The following is a 16,784-nucleotide window of genomic DNA, read 5'->3' as shown; positions in this document are numbered from 1 at the left end:
ACTAATTTTATTCGTTTTTACCGTTGTATTGTAAAAGTAAAATATATTCACTGAAATACTAAACAAAAAACGTTCCGTTAAAATGATGTTCTAGTAGTCTTTATGGAAACGCCGGCAATAAGACATCAATGGTTTAATTAAATAACATGCCAGAGACATTGTGCTCCGAGACATTTCTCATACAATTGAAATTAAATTCTTTATTTCGTTTTTTTAAATAAAAAAAAATGTACTACATTGGAAAAAATTGCCGTCTTCCTGGACATATCTTAACAGGACGGCACAATTTAATAAATAAAATAGATAATAATTTCGTTTTGTTACGAAATTACTATTTCCTGCAAATAAGTCTCGGCTTTTGATTCCAATAACTTTGTAATAAAAAAAATAATTATTTACAACGTTATATTGTATTTTTTTCTAAAATAAGAAAACGGCTATTACATATAAATGAAAAAGGTAGTTAAAACGTTACAACTATATAGGTATTATTACTTGTGAATGCAAGAATATTATTTCTTCCAATAATCCTTAGGATAAAATTGGAGAATTAAAAATGGTAGGTAATATATAATAAATAATAAATATAAAATATTTTGTTCAATTTTTGATACAAAAAAAAAACCATTTATTTGTAATGACTTTAAAATAATATTTTATGAGCTGTATTACTACAACAGCTTTGCACTTATAGTATTAGCAGCACATAATGTAATAGTATTTTTTTTTTCGTTTACACTACTCAACTACATTACTGCTTACTTAAACTTTTATGCTTATAATATTTGGGGATATTCACTTTTGAACTAATGAATTGATATTATTAAAAGAGAATTATTTAAAGACTCTTAAAAAAAATTAAAGCAGACGAGATAGATTAAATATACAGCAAATGTATATGTCTCCGTTTTTTATTAATATTGTATACTATACCGTTTTGTACACATATTATTATGGACCTCGTTTTTTAATAACTAATTTAACTAATTTAAGCTTTATGTATGTTTTATTACGTTGCATCCTTATATGCAATGTCTTAGAGAAAATGTTGAGAAAATCTAAATAAGTAAATGAACAACCAAAAATGTACTACAACTATCATTATATTTAGTTCTATTTCTCCAGCTACCCCACCTTGACATTTTTCCACCCCACCTCAAGATGCATTTAACAAAACAGAATATTTTTCTGCCTGATAAATATACGAAATTACAATTAATTTAAGTATATTAAGTAGAGATATCAAACAAAATAAAAACACCACCCCATAGATAAAGTTTTTCTCTATACGTTGTGAGAATTCGGTAAATTTACCCTTAAAGAAGGGGGTCGGAGCACAACTAGTTTTTATGCGTTTTAGACCACTAAGTGGTGTTAAATTAGATATACTTCCCATAGTTGGATTCTAGTTTTTAAAGTATGTATGGATTTGTTGACAAATTGTCTAGGTTTCTTAGGAAGCTGATTTTCGATTTAAAATTTGGTATACCTAAAATAAATTTAAATGTAATTCGGGAGTTATCACTGATTTTTCAAAAATAATAAAAAATAATTTTGGAGGTCTTCAAAAGAGAAAATTGAAAATCGACTTCCTACATTCAACACTGGGAAGTATGTCTAATTTAGCACCGCTTATTGGTCTAAAACGCATGAAAACTAGTTGTGCTCCGACTCTCTTAACCCATTAGTTTCCAAGGTTAGAAACATTAGTTTGGGGACTAATGGGTTAAGGGGTAGATCTACTAAATTCTCATAATGTATAGAAAAAAATTATATCAATGGGGTGGCGTTTTAAATTTTTTGATATCTTTACTTAATATTTTTTTGTAAAAACCATGCTGCGGCCCTCGAAATAAAAAATTAGGAAATTATTATTATTGTCATATTATCCTTATTGTTACGCATATCCGTTAACTATTCTAATTACTTATACATATAGTCAATCATTTATTAGAGTAAAATACCTTACTCACCTTTCTTAAGCACAAATATACTATAATATAATATATTGTGTTTTAAGATGATTGATCACATTGTAGTATTTTTACTAACGTCGGTCAATGGTGTAATAAATGTACATTCTACGAAAAAATATACCAGATTAATATTGTGATGACACGTTACTTGTTTGTACTATTGTATCGATATGACTCAATTATGGTATAGTGTTTAATTTTAAAGTAAAATAATTGTTGACACGAATTTTTCAGATTCGGCGTTGGATTTTGTTTCACGGTTGTTTACGCCGCGTTACTGACTAAGACAAACCGTATATCGCGCATATTCAACGCTGGTCGTCGAACCGTCAAACGTCCCAATTACATTTCTCCAAAATCTCAATTAGTCATATGCACCGGACTGATATCTATACAAGTAATAATGATAATATTAATTAATATTAAGGTGCTTACTACTTGCACGCTCGCAAAACTTCCCCGAGAGCACAACTAATTAATTTAACAAGCCAAGTATTGCTAATCTCTCGATCAGAGGAAAACCGCAATTAAAAGCTGTTAGTTACCGACGATTTTCTCGGTCTACAACGTATATATATATAATAAATACTTACACCTAATGACATTGCTCAAGAAATTCGAAATTAATTGCAACCGTCCAACTAAAAAACATTGATTCCGGTTACTTGACGCAAATACATGGAGTTTTCTGAATAGTGTAGTGTTATAGCTTCGATGCGGAGTTGTAAAGTGAAAGGTATTACTTTTACAATAATGTCATTCTTTTGTGTCTGTAAGCCCGTTAACTTTTTTCTATTGGGCCTATTTACTCGAACAGCAGCTTTATAAATCACAAACCGTACGAACGGTATTTCGTATGACCCGAATGTTGACTAAATTTACTACTGCCTCCCCCCTCATTATAGAGAAAACAAATATTTAACGGGGTTTAAACTTTGAAATATTACTTTGCATGGGTAGTAGTCAGATTTAGTAGAACTTCTCAATTCATTAACCAATTTACGTTTAACACCTTCATATAACATAAGATACATCTTGTGTGTACTTGCAAAACAGTATGTTATTATAACCAAATCAATTTATAAAGTTAAAAAAAAAATAGAATACACCCTAACCTAACCAGTCTAATTTTCAGACCTTAGGCACAATATAGCAATTGCTAGAAAAATGTTTATACTTGTATACACATAAGATTTTTCGGACATATATAATGCTAGTTTATAAAAACTTGCTGGATTTGTTTTTACAGGTGCTCATTAATGGAGTATGGATGCTAGTGAGTCCACCCAGGGCCATTCATTATTATCCTAGCAGGGAATCTAACATACTAGTGTGTTCTTCGTTTATCAACACATCTTATGTGACGGCGTTTGGTTATCCAATCGTGTTGATCGTAGTGTGCACTGTGTACGCTGTGCTTACCAGGAACATCCCAGAAGCGTTCAACGAGTCGAAGCATATAGGTGAGGTTACAAAATTTATTACTACCGCTAAGTATGCGTTGTTCTAAAATTCTAAAAGTAAAGTAACAACGCTATAATTACTTACAAGTAAGTAATTTGTTTATATTTCAATGTTCTAAAATATGAATTATGAATTTAATTTTAATTTGTATACAAACCTCATGGCTTTAGTCCATATTGCTCTACTAATATAAAATCATATGTTAAGATAACAAGTAATGACAAAAATAGGTAGTAAGTTGAAATTTACTCAGAAAGAGGGGTTTTTTGTCTGATTAAATTTATTTCCCGGGTGATTAAACTCAATATAAATATATACATAAAACACGACATTTTCTAAAGTTTCAGTAACGATAGAGGTAGGAAAACAACCAACTTTAATTCTGACTTTTTTCAACATAGAATGTGATTGGTCTTCGGCTTATCTTTGAATTTACAGACATTATTTTCTACTGTCGAGAAAAAAGTAGTTCTCAAAAAGTTTCTTGATCTAACAAATTTAATTAAAATCTAAGTATTTTATTTAATGATAAAACTACTTTTCTAAATTCTGGGATGTAAGCCTACACCTCGTACAACAAGTTTGTAAGTAATGGGTTAACGTTTAGCGATTGGCTGCGTTAACGTAATGCAGACAAATTTGAATAGCGCCAATTACTTTAATTAATACAAAAGTCGTTAAAGCGGTTGTTGTAGAAAGATTGTACCTATGTTTTTTGTATGGTCTGCATATTTGTGTTGGACTGTTGAACATGGGAACCGTCGTTTCTAACGTCAAACAAACCGCTTGACGGTATAAAGTTATGGTGCAGAAACTCGGTTTCCTTAAATCGTAGTGCCGTGTATAATTCCCAATAGTTTGTAAGTAGGTATACATTAAGTAACATACGCCATGTTAAATTATAGTCGGTCGTCATAACTCATAAAACAAATTACCTGTGTCTTACTAAATAATTACTGTAATTATGCGCAAATGTACTCTGAAAGTTTGTCGTGGCACGGGACTTTTACAATGTAGTTCTCGTTACTTTTGGCCATAAAAATACCACCATTGCAGTATATGAGAAACTTTCAACTAATTTTCACCGTTAGCTGTGAGCGTACGTGGTACTGCTGAACAAGTTTAATCCATCACAGTTTCAAATCTATACTTCAACATTCATAAGCAACTCGACAAGGAACCAAAGTGCAACCGACAAAAACGTTATGTACTTAAGTCGTAACTTATGTTTGATAAAACATAATTCCAACTTTACACTCAGCCATTGCCATTGCTCCTCGCCTGCTGTATTCACTTCCCAAAATACTCCAGTGGCAGCGTCGAAGACAGTGGGTGTTTACATTGTCCATTGTTTACATTAACCGGTTAGGCTGCTGCTCGCACTGTCAAAAAACCCGCCCTTGGAGGAAGCGTCGGGCAGCGACAATGCGAGGGGTTATAGTTTCGTATGCACCGACATTAACCTAGCATATAAGGTCAACCGTCAAAATTAAGCCTTTTAGTTGTCATGTGATGTAGGTAAGTCCAATTTTGGCAAAATTACGTACACGTGGGTTGTTGGTTTTTGTTTAACAATGAATTTAAATGACATGCTTTTCAGTGGAATAGTGTAAGCTTATCTGATTATCAAAATTCATTATTACATCAGAAACGTCAAACATAATAATATAATCTACAAATAACCGTCCCTTTGAAATAAACAAATTGGCAAATACAAACACCTAAAATATTATTATGAATTACAATAAAAATTAGAGTAAACACAAGTTGGGAAACGTATCAAAATTTATAACTCTGTTACAACTGTAACTTTTAAATATTTTCATGATTTTCAGCTTAACCCTTTAACGTCTACCGGTTTTTCTATATACTTTTGTGGAAAATACAAGTTTTCAAGCTAGGAAATTTAGAGGATATGTTATAGCTGTTCTAATGATAATTTGAGTGTGCCAGATAATTGTTGACAAGTAGTATCTATGCAAGTAGTAAAATGGGATGTCAACAAATAAATTATTGTATTTTCTTGTTTTCACATCGCAATAAAATATACTGTAACTATACAATAAATACATACAATTCCTCTGTTATTTGATTTTAGTAACCGCTGCGTTTCGTGCATGGACTTAGTTAGTATATTCAAACTTCTATAATTGCCTTCAACAGGTTCAGATGCAAGTTGAAAACTAAGTTAGGAACTAAACTATGTATATATGTATTCATGAAAATTAACTATACTGTCATACCTACTATACTCATAAATCTTATAAAAATAGGTACTTTTTGATACATACACCTACATAACATACCGTGGTGGGTTCTGTTTGATTATTATCAAAAATGTACTAGTCATGTTATTTTTTTTAACATACTTTAGGTGATTTCCGTACTGAATATCAAACGTAATCTAATCACAGTATTTTACGATAGCGTATTTTCTAGATCACCAATGTATTATTTTTTTAGATCTTGTACTGGTTTTTAGTAGTCTGAAATAACTGAGATTTTTATGATAAAATAGACCCAGTTCCATATTTTAAAAATACTGTTGAAAATTACCATTATTTTTGTAGTTTAACGGTATAGATAATAATCTCATCTCAAGTCATTACGCTCTATTCTGTAACTAAATGGAATGCACATAATGAAATTCTAAAAATATTTAAATATAAATTACAAAGGGACTTTTTTAGTGACATAAACGCGCACCTATACTTTTTGGGGGAATTTTTAAAAAGTAAATTCCATTGCAAACACAAAATTTTAGCATAAATCAATTTATGACTAAAAAAAAGTATAAAATATAGTTAATAGGTTTTTAATATTTTTTTAAGTATAGAGTACGTTTTAAGTTGACCTACGATAATGTATAACTACTTGTCTAATTTTTTTATACATGGCTAGTTAAAAAACTCTCCTTATTAAAGTTTAAAAAAAAATCATGAAAAGATACATTTTTCAACTTTAAAATAGTCAAATTCATTTCTAAATTTATAAAATGTACTTTTTAGTTATAGCACTACAGATAAACAATCAAAAAACAATACAAAAATCATATCCCTTTTTTTCTAAAAGCTGTGGAACCAGCGAAAGTATTTTTTAATTCGTTTTTTAAGGATAGTGTTGGGGACTTGATGTCTGAAAAGTGGACTGATGGTAAATATAAAATGAGTCTATAAAAAATAACAAAAGTTGAAGTCAAACTTTTTTTTTAACACAATTTGTCACCTGTGTAGTGCTTTTTATTGATTTATAATATTTTTTTGCTCGCCCTACAGATTCACTTCGAAGCGATTTTTATGAAAGGTATTTTTTCAATTCGAGTTCCTTAATAATTCCTGTCACCGGCCTGACTCGATTATACTCCGCCCCCACTTTGCCTCGACTTTCATTCTGGTTGGTTTTTTATCTTAACAAAAATTAATGATAGGTGTTTTTTACCCTTAGATACTTAGACGAGACAACAACAATTAAAATTTACTTCGTAAAATATGGAACTCATTTGTAAACTTTGTATTAGAGTTTTTTTTTCCTTGTTTATATTACAGAAATACTAGATCTCGGTTACGATTACGGAAAATTTTCACGATCAATCGTTTTAATCATATTTTTCGGTCTGGTAATCAATTTAGCACAAAGTCGCTATAGTAACAAAAAAAAAAAATGCATTTTTTTACTGCGCGACTTAGATGACCACACAGACAATCATATAATACGGTTAAAGCAGATACATTTTACGGTTTAATAAAGCACATTGAACGTTGTAAAAAAAAAAAAAAAGATTTATTGACGTAGTTTTAAATTCGATTAGGTTTTCCTCGTCTAGGTGACTAGTCGGTTATAATATAAAATTGTGTTTTAGGCCCCGGAATACATTTTAGAATTGATTGAGAATACTTCAATCATCGTTTTATAGTGTATTTTTAAAACCGAACAAGTTTTTATAAACGTATTCGTGATTTATTGGATTATACCCGAGCTGAGCATATCCTTATTGTTTTTATAACAAAATGTTTTATTCGATGGGTTTTATCTATAAATATATTTTGGCAACATTCCCGTCCCTTATACTGTCTATAAGATGGAAAATTATTTTTTCACTGTCCTGCATTACGTACGGGGATTGAAAATAGGAATTTCCTCATTGATCACTTTACTCAAATAACATAAAACGAACAATCAACAACTGTCATCTCCAACTAAAACTGCAACTAACACATGCGTCTCCAACACAAATAAACAAAACAATAACAATGTGTATTATACTATTATGTGTGACTATTTGTTATCGAAAATAATCGTCAAATGATTTGTCCCAACTAAATGAATTAGAGCACGTTAAATAAAAATTATCAACTACTTAAAAGTAGAAGTATTTAAAACGTAATAAGCTACTTTGTCATTTAATTTAATAGTGACTATTTTTTCCCTGTGAATATATGATTCAGTCAGTGATTAAGAAGGTTTTATTTTAATATCTAGAAAAACAGTAGTTCATAAACTTTTTTCTAAAAAAGTGTATAATATATTACTTCGTAGAAATTTGTACAGTGACGATATTTTTAATTGATGGTTCTAAAAAATCATCTAAAGGGTATTTATTTCGATGAAAAGGGTAAATTTCAATGAATGTAATATTGACACTCAACTAGAGAGATTATTCCAGAGACCAAACCCAAGCTTATTTGGGATTTTGTTTTAATTAAACACAATTTTTAAATTGGAATTCTTTTTTAATAAAATAACTTAAAAATATATCAAACCGAAAAATAAACCAGTAGATATTTAATAACTTTATTAGTAGGTTTTAACTTTATAGTTTTTTTAAAAGTTATTTTTTAACTTAAATAGTATGTATTAAATAAGTATTAAAATGTAAAATAATAAATATGTTGTACAATTTTTGTTTAATTTTTTAACTGCGTTTCATTGTGCATCTTTTTTATTTTAATACTTATTTAAATATCTTTTAATTTATAGTTTTACAAATCCTAGGGGCGTTTAACTTAAACTATTTCTTAAACTTTTTAAACTTTATTAAAACTTATTTTTTTTTACTTTGTAGAGGTATTAATATTTCTGAACTTTTCTTCCATGTAGAACGAATAAATTAATAAATTATTATAACTTTTAAGCTTTCAAATACAGGATGACTGAAAAGACTTGAATTTGTCTGCCACAATTAAGATTTAAGATACTATATAGTTTAGATAGATCTATGACTTCTATAAAATTGATTGTTATCAATATCGGTAAAAAAAAAGCGTTGGACTATTATCAAAATTATACTAAAAATATAGGCTTGATTGGTTAACGCAGCATATTTACAACAATAATTTAACCCTATTTAACTAACCGATCACGCTTTTACAACCAATCTTATTATGATGAGAGGTAAAAGTAAATAGGAACTATCATATTATTGTTATCGACATTAAGAACAATGTTTACAAAAATCATTTAAAATAATTTACTTTTGTGTTCAGGTGAAACAGTGCAAACATTGTATAGAATAGTGTTAGAGGAGTTGGAGGGATAAATACAAATTAATATACAATTATAATAACAGTATATGATTTTTTTCATTTTTTATAGGTTTCACTATGTACACTACGTGCGTTATATGGCTGGCGTTCGTACCGTTGTACTTTGGAACAGGCAACCATACTCCATTGAGGATAACGACCATGTCAGTCACCATCAGTCTGTCTGCCAGCGTCACTATTGTTTGTCTTTTCTCGCCCAAGGTACTTAATATCAATCAATTATACTAGACGACATATCGTATGAAAAGTGCCGCCACACAAAACTTGTCCATTTTTGCTTAATGGATTCTTATAGAGGTAGAAAACTTTATATCGTCTATATCAGACGGGTAAAGAGGTTACTTCATATTTGCAAAGAGTGACATTTCTCCGATTTCCAATTGAAAACTGAAATGTGTTTTAACTTCGATTTTTTCACGCCACATGCTTTTTCGCAATACGTTAGCGACATATTTTAGATTTTTTTTTTTAACATGCAATAGACAGAAAGTGTTAAGATGAGATAAATCTTTTATAGAATAGCAAACAAATTCAAACGCCGCGCTGCGGAGAGTAGTTCATAATCTTCGGTTGCTTTACTTTTCTGCGGTAGTGCGTTTGATTTTTTCCCAGAAGCTTTCATCGTACAAAAGTGCTACTGTAAAATCAAATAGTTACTGATTTATCTCGTTTTGTGGCATATATCTATAATTCAATTTCAACATCGCCTGGGGACTGGCTTCGGGAGACTGAGTCGTATTAGAAATTTCAAGCAAACAGAGTGTATATTTACGAAATATTTAAAACCCATTGTGTAAGACGCCCGCTAAAAAGTTACCACATACCGGAACCCCATGAGGTGAAGTATGATTCAAGTTCGACTTCATAACAATCTCAATGTGTGATCGGGTGGCGTTAATTAGTTTCCTCCAACTTGAAACGTCGTTAGTCCCATATTCATGTCTAACTTTATTTTATACAACATGTTTATAAAGCGTTTTTTCTCATTTAAACACATTCTACATTATAGCTGTACATCATTTTGTGCCATCCTGAGCGCAACGTACGTCAGAGCATGATGCCCAACATGAGGCTGACGGGCACGAAAACGTTTACTACGACCAACACTAACGCCAACGCCAACAATTCTACGCGGAGACACAGCTCGTTGACATATAAAGGTACATTTAAAATTATAATAACAAGTACATACAAAGTTATTATTAGCACACATGCGTTAAGCTGATTTAGCTTGTTTCATCATAATCCGTCGAGGAATTATACTCATTGTTGTGTAAATACCAAGCACAACTGTCGAGACGACGCCACCCACCACATTAATTGTTCGGTGTAGGCAATTTTTCACAGAACTAATTGCGAAAATTGTTTTTTCTATGCTTTAAATGTCCTATTATCTACGGCTACTGCCTCGCCAAAGGAGTAGAATTCTTAAAATATTCTCTATTCCGTGACGGGTAGCTAGTCCTTCACCAGAGAGGACGAGGCGGGCTCCTTTTCACTAGTGTATATGATTTATAGTGTATATTAATTAGTATACAACAATAAAGATTAGTAATTAATAATTAGTTTATTTTTTGATGGACTACCTACAGCCACTTTCATGAAAACAATTGTTTTAGCTGCCCTTAAAATAATCGGATTATTTTAAACATGAAATAACCTATCAATTGCTCCAAAATTATTTACGCTGTGATGCCTTCTGCACTTCATTGAATCATATTTCTTGATTATCCCGTTACTAGTTATAGTTGAGACTTTAGCTGAATTTACAGAGAGTAATATTCGCCTTTTTTCTATAATGTTAGTTCCAAAGATATAAATTTCAAAACCCTAATTTTATTGACATTTCTTGAAATGTTTTTGGAGGTTTAAAGTCCATCAAAAGTGAATAATTTTAAAAATTTACTAAATATCATATGGAGTCGACTAACCAAATATTCTTTTTTTTATCTTAAATACCCTAATTCGATACAAATTTCTATCTTTTATATAATTTCTTTATTCCGTCAACATATCTTTAAATCGTTATTGGTAAGGTCTACACGCTTATTCTTTGGCCTGTAAACACAGCTACGCTAATCTCTCCAACCCGTTTTACCAATTGATTTTCATCTTGATCCGCTCTCTCTCTTACTTTTCCTGCTATCCAAACTAAACTTTATACCCCATCTTCATCCCCATCCCCACCCCCACGGGGTAAATATTACATTTAACTAGTCTATATTTATTTATTTTGTTTTTTTTTTTTTTGTATGTGTGGTCAATTATGAACATGTTGTATTGTATTACTATCAAATTGATAATCGACGGTGGATAATAAAATCCCTTTCTATAACAAACATATGCCCAGATGTAGTATTGTTAATAATTATATATTATTATTTGTTGGTTGTGTGCCCAAATACCGTCAAAATGCCCGCCAAATTTGCGATTACCGTGACAAATGCGACACGCCTTTATTTAATTAGAAATCTGAGAATTATTTATATCAGTACGTACGTTCGCGCTGTACGCTTTTACTATGGCGGATTGCATTCAAAACAATATTAGCTCACGCATTCACAGACAGAAACTTTTACGAGGGGTTATTTTTTTTTCATCTTGTTACGGTATTAATTACCGCGGGTCGGTGTCGCAATTAAACAAAACATGCACTACACACCGACCTACATACCTATAAGCATAATATATACCTACCTTGCGCATATTATCATTGTTTATTACACATCGTCATTCATAGTAATAATAATCATGATAACAATTATAACAACAGACCGATGGGTAAATATTGAAGTAAGGGTTGTCATAACACACCTATATATATATATATATATATATATAGTAAGGACTGGCGGGCTAATGGTTTCGTGGCGGGATAAAAAAACAAAATTCATAAAATGTATTATACAATATGTCGGTAAAACGTTTTGAAATATTATGATTTTTTTTTTTTATTACTATACACAACACGAAAAACGAACAAAAATACTAATACACTGTTATTGTTAAATACGACCCTATACTATGTTTATCGATTTATCACGAATAAATAATATTATTAATCGAGCATGAGTGATTTAATTGTTTTGAACAATTGTTTTTTGTATCAAGTTAACAGTAATAATAGTGGGTTTATTAATTTGTACATATTTTTTACACTAATACAACGTTAAAAATAATTACAATACAAGTACACAAATTAAATCAACCTTCTTTAAGCTTTGATTTTTTTTCTTTTTTTATGTGCAGAATGGGTAGGAGGTGGTACTCAATTATCAACAATCTAGACTTCTAGATATCATAACAAGGGCTGCGAGGGAAAACATTAAGTCAATATGTTCAAATTTTCAGTATTGAAATTCAGAGTTTGAGAATTCCACTTGCTTTACCATTATAATTATTTTTAAAAACTACTGTGAGCTGTAGTGCGGTTCGTGATATTTTTTCTACGACTCGATAAAAGGATCCATTCGTTTGGAAACAAACCATAAGATGGTGTAACTAGCTCATTTTTACGAAAAGTTTACTAAGATAGTTGTTCCTTGCAGCCCTTCATAGGATTTGATGTCGTGGTACGTTTAACAGTCAACCTAATAAATATTATTTACTTTTATAAAAGTATACTTTATTTTAAAAATACATAATAATTAACTTTTTATCGGTAGGTATACCGAGAAATCATCTGTTAAGACAAACAGTTTTACTATAGCTTTCTGAGATAGAATCGAAATCCAAAATAAATCCATAATGATAATAATAACGTAAATTAAATAATTAGAATATAACTGAAAATTGGTTTTAATTAAATGTATGGACATTGTTTTAAATTATTAGCATGATGTGTACATGTATGTATTCTTAACATGTCTTCATAGTTCATATACATACATATAAGACTTAAACTTGTTTTATTTGTTGTTTACTATTATCTGCTTACATCGTTAAAACGTTAGTTTGTTTTAGGCGACACAAAGTGTTATTATGTCTTGTGGCCAATTATTTTGAATTTGTCATGGGGAAAAACTTAAATTAGTAGTTTTTCATTTTCTTATTTAACTTACAGTATTCCGTGTATTAACAAAATAAATCGATTTTAGAACTCCAAAGCCAGTTTCAAATTTAATTTTAACTCGTTTTTTAGTATTATTATTTATTAACAAAAATTGTTTAAATTCTTTTGACTGATATTGAAATAAACTACACACGTCACTTGACTTTTCTGATAACATCTGAGGAAATGCTAAGGAAATCGATTACAATTTTGCCAGAACCGCGTTTCGAATAATTTGGTTAGAAGGCATATTCGGCGATAACGAAATTGTTTTATTGACTTGACACAGATTATTATTTAACGGTCGTTTTGTGTGCTTTTGACAGGGGATCCACCGCAATGTCTGCACGTCGAAACACTAATAATTTAACCCCGACATCGGCTAATTTCTTTAGGTCTGAAAAATTGAGCAATAACCATAATATTTTGGACACTTTTTATAATTAATTTAATGTCAGACCGAGGACGCTAATAAACGCGAGGTCGTTATTGTTTTCCATTTCGTGGTAGAGTGACGTTCGTTTCTAACCAATCTCTCAACGGCCACTCGTTTTCTTTTTCTTATTTTTACCCTGCTATGCTTTATCTTTTTGAAGTACACTTCCGAGTGGTTCATTGAATTTCAAATGTTTCATTTTAACGCCCCAAATATTTCAGTGGCTCGGCTTTTCTCGTAGAGTCGAGTTGTATGTATTTATATATGTACAACTCGTATAGGTAGGTACAAGTTAACAGACAAAACGTTTTACCGGTCCACGAGTATTCTTCGCGAACCGTCATTTCATTTCCCAAGTAGGTATTCTACGGAAAAACAATATTAAATACTTTTTTTATGAGAACCGGAATAAACATGTATTGACTATAAAATAAACCAATTAATATGGAAATAAAATAACACTTGACCTTCAACGCATAATAAATAATATAGCCTGGCGATCCTAGATTGCTTGATAACCGTTGATTTATAGTTGACATTATAATAGATATAAACACGCCACTATTTTAATTTGAAAATCAGTAGCTAAAATGTTAAAATATCTCCTCAATGCACATTTTTGGAGCCGATAAAAAAAATCTTGAATCGATTAACTCGAAATCGACATTACTTTAACTACAGCCACATTTCTAGAGCCTCGATTTTCCTGCTAGATGTTTCTGTTTAAGGCCTACAAATATCAGCTACAAATAATAATATAGAAGCCCAAATTGATCAACTCATTAATGTCCAGCTTTTGGATAGCAAATTTCAAATGCAATTTCCCGTAAGACCTAAGGGATAGATAAATTATTCTATGGTGGTAATCACATTGCTTATAACCTTACAGTACCTAATTTACTCTAACGGGTTTTAATTATAACATTTTTTTGAAATTACAGTAATCGAGTAAAATATAATTTATTATAAATTAAAATAAACCTTCCGTTTTTGTTTTAAATAAAAGTACATTATAATTTTGGCAGCAACCTTTTTCACAAGGGCGAACAACAAAACGACGTACTCCAGAGTTTATTGCAGATTAAAATCCACCTCGTCAACGTGAATACCCATTCCCAACGTTATTTATAATTAATATTCCATCTCTATCCTATTGTGGTACCGTTTGTGATTACCAACAGTCGGTGAGGACTTTGCTATTTTTTAGGTGTACCTACCTATAACTTGTATACTCTATTCTCAAGATAATTCTTCGTTCGAATTTCTAATACCGGGACTAATTAATATCTTCTTCTTCCTCTGGCATGGTTACTCTCTAAGAGTTTTTGCCGCCATTACTACACTTCGCCACCTATCTCTATTTTGTACTGCCTCTCTCCAATCCTCAACTCCAAGGGTTTTTAGATCTTCTTCCACCACGTCAATCCATCTTTTCCTAGGTCAACCTCTACTCTAACTGTTTCGTTCTCCCCTCTTCTCATTATATGGCCTAACCATTGTATCCGTTGGCCCTTAATAAAGCTTGTTACTGGTGCTAGTTCTAACATATCGTACAACTCTTTGTTAAGTCTCCTCCGCCAGTTCCCCGTGGTTTCATCGATAATAGGTCCACATATTTTCCTCCACACTCTGTTCTCGAAAGTCCTCAGATTTCTCTCTATTTGTTTGGTCGTCTTCCAAGCTTCCAAAATTAGGTATTTTGTTGTAATAAGCGGCATTACAAAAAAACAAGAAACCCTAATTTTACATTAAGTATTTTTGTAACTTAAAAGCGTCTAATCCTATTTAACTTTAAACTTAATCTAACTGTAAGTCAGTTTTTTGATGAAATAACTGAATTATTTCTCTTATATAAATTTACTTAAACTTATTATAATTATTTAGTTACTTGGCCAGCGATTCGTAGAAAATACCTTTCGAAAACTTCTCCAAACCGGCGCGACACCCGACGTAATATTTTATAACGTTGGTTAACTGTGTTATTGTCAAACGGGAGAAACGAGGGCTAATCATTTTGCACAGATTTGTCGTGAACACCTAAATTATTACCCTTTTATGCGGTGACGTCGTTTTTACGAGACACGTCCCCTGGATTTCTTTGGTCACGTCGCGTCGTCTTTTAACTCTTTCACCATAACATTTGACGGGACTGAACACAAATTTCAAACGAGAATGGAACTAGGTCGATCGCACCACGAAGACACCTCGTAATCTCAATCGCAAAGGCAGTCACATCAAAAATTCTATCAAAGGCTTTCCACTCGGTCGCGTTAATTCCGCTGACGTTTCAGCGAGTTATTGTAGTAGGTATATACAAAGTAACATATACACACATTCATTCGGTCGTTCGACCCTCGTGTCATATATTAACTTAACCGGCTTACACAAAATTACTGGCATGACTATAATAGTAGTAGAGTAGTGTTATTAAAAAAAAATTTTTTTTATTATTACCTCATAATACTGGGTACTACCAGCTGAAAAAAGTAATTACTGCTGAATAATACTAAAAATAATCATAAAATACGTCGTACTCTGCAAAGACTTTCAACCTAATTAAATCTTAAAACAAATTTACAAATTTTTGCCAAAATCAGATCGTCTTACAGTATTAGAATAAGAATCAAAGTTTGACAATTATCGTTAAAATACCCTGTTGAAAAAAAACAACTCTATTAGTTTCTATACCAATAATTTATTTTTATCTTTGTACAGTCTGCGTAAACAAATTTCACAAAAGCAACTCGCTCAAGTCTTTAGCACGTTCGACCGTTTGCAGACAAACTACTGAAATAGTTTTAAATCACTTTTCGAATCGCCTACCCACATCTAAGAATAACACCTAACAAGGGTTTAAGATAAACGAGAACGTTATTGTCAATTCCGTTTAATGGCTAGATGGGTGTGGAATTTTGCTGCGAAGAATTAGAGAAAAGAATTAGCGGTGGATTTTCGTTGGTCAACTGTTTTTTATACTGTATTCAAACATATATAAACATGACACATCTGTTAGTCGTGTGTTCCCCTCGCCCTATTACCACCCTATCACTCGTTTTTTCGCTACAAGAATAACTAAGATAAATGCGAAATCTCATTAGAAACTTTTGGCTACGCCATGAGGGGAAAAATTTCCTTTTATTTATTTATTGTTTTCACTACCGCGACCACCGCAACGTCTACTCTCGTTCGATCCCGATGACTTTGATCATTTTTTTTTTTTGTCAGACACTGAAGAAAGGACTTCTATCTCTCTCTTTCTCCTTCTCGCTATGTCTGTTCATCCGTTGCTTAAATAATAATTTATTATGTATCCG

At 31.3% G+C, this 16,784-nt stretch overlaps 1 protein-coding gene across 2 annotated transcripts in view; it reads left to right on the top strand.

The window, feature by feature from the left end:
- The window catches only part of LOC126841928 (metabotropic glutamate receptor 2-like), a 150,938-nt gene that overhangs the window by 128,327 nt on the left and 5,827 nt on the right, over positions 1–16,784 (top strand). For both annotated transcript variants that reach the window (XR_007686248.1, XM_050578739.1), the window contains exons 10-13: positions 2,211–2,373; positions 3,226–3,439; positions 9,033–9,184; positions 9,993–10,143. Coding sequence is in view for 1 of the 2 variants with exons in the window: in XM_050578739.1 (XP_050434696.1) it covers positions 2,211–2,373; positions 3,226–3,439; positions 9,033–9,184; positions 9,993–10,143 (680 nt within the window). In the remaining variant the exon portion in view is untranslated. The remainder of the gene's footprint in view (positions 1–2,210; positions 2,374–3,225; positions 3,440–9,032; positions 9,185–9,992; positions 10,144–16,784) is intronic.

This window comes from Adelges cooleyi, unplaced genomic scaffold (assembly GCF_023614345.1).
Source record: "Adelges cooleyi isolate 19-005CV unplaced genomic scaffold, UGA_ACOO_1.1 ACOO_flye_CR_arks_rails_tigmint_CR_PRNA_41, whole genome shotgun sequence".
Lineage (NCBI taxonomy): Eukaryota > Metazoa > Arthropoda > Insecta > Hemiptera > Adelgidae > Adelges > Adelges cooleyi.
Note: the sequence above shows the minus strand (reverse complement) of the source record. Positions and strands in the feature narration are given on the sequence as shown.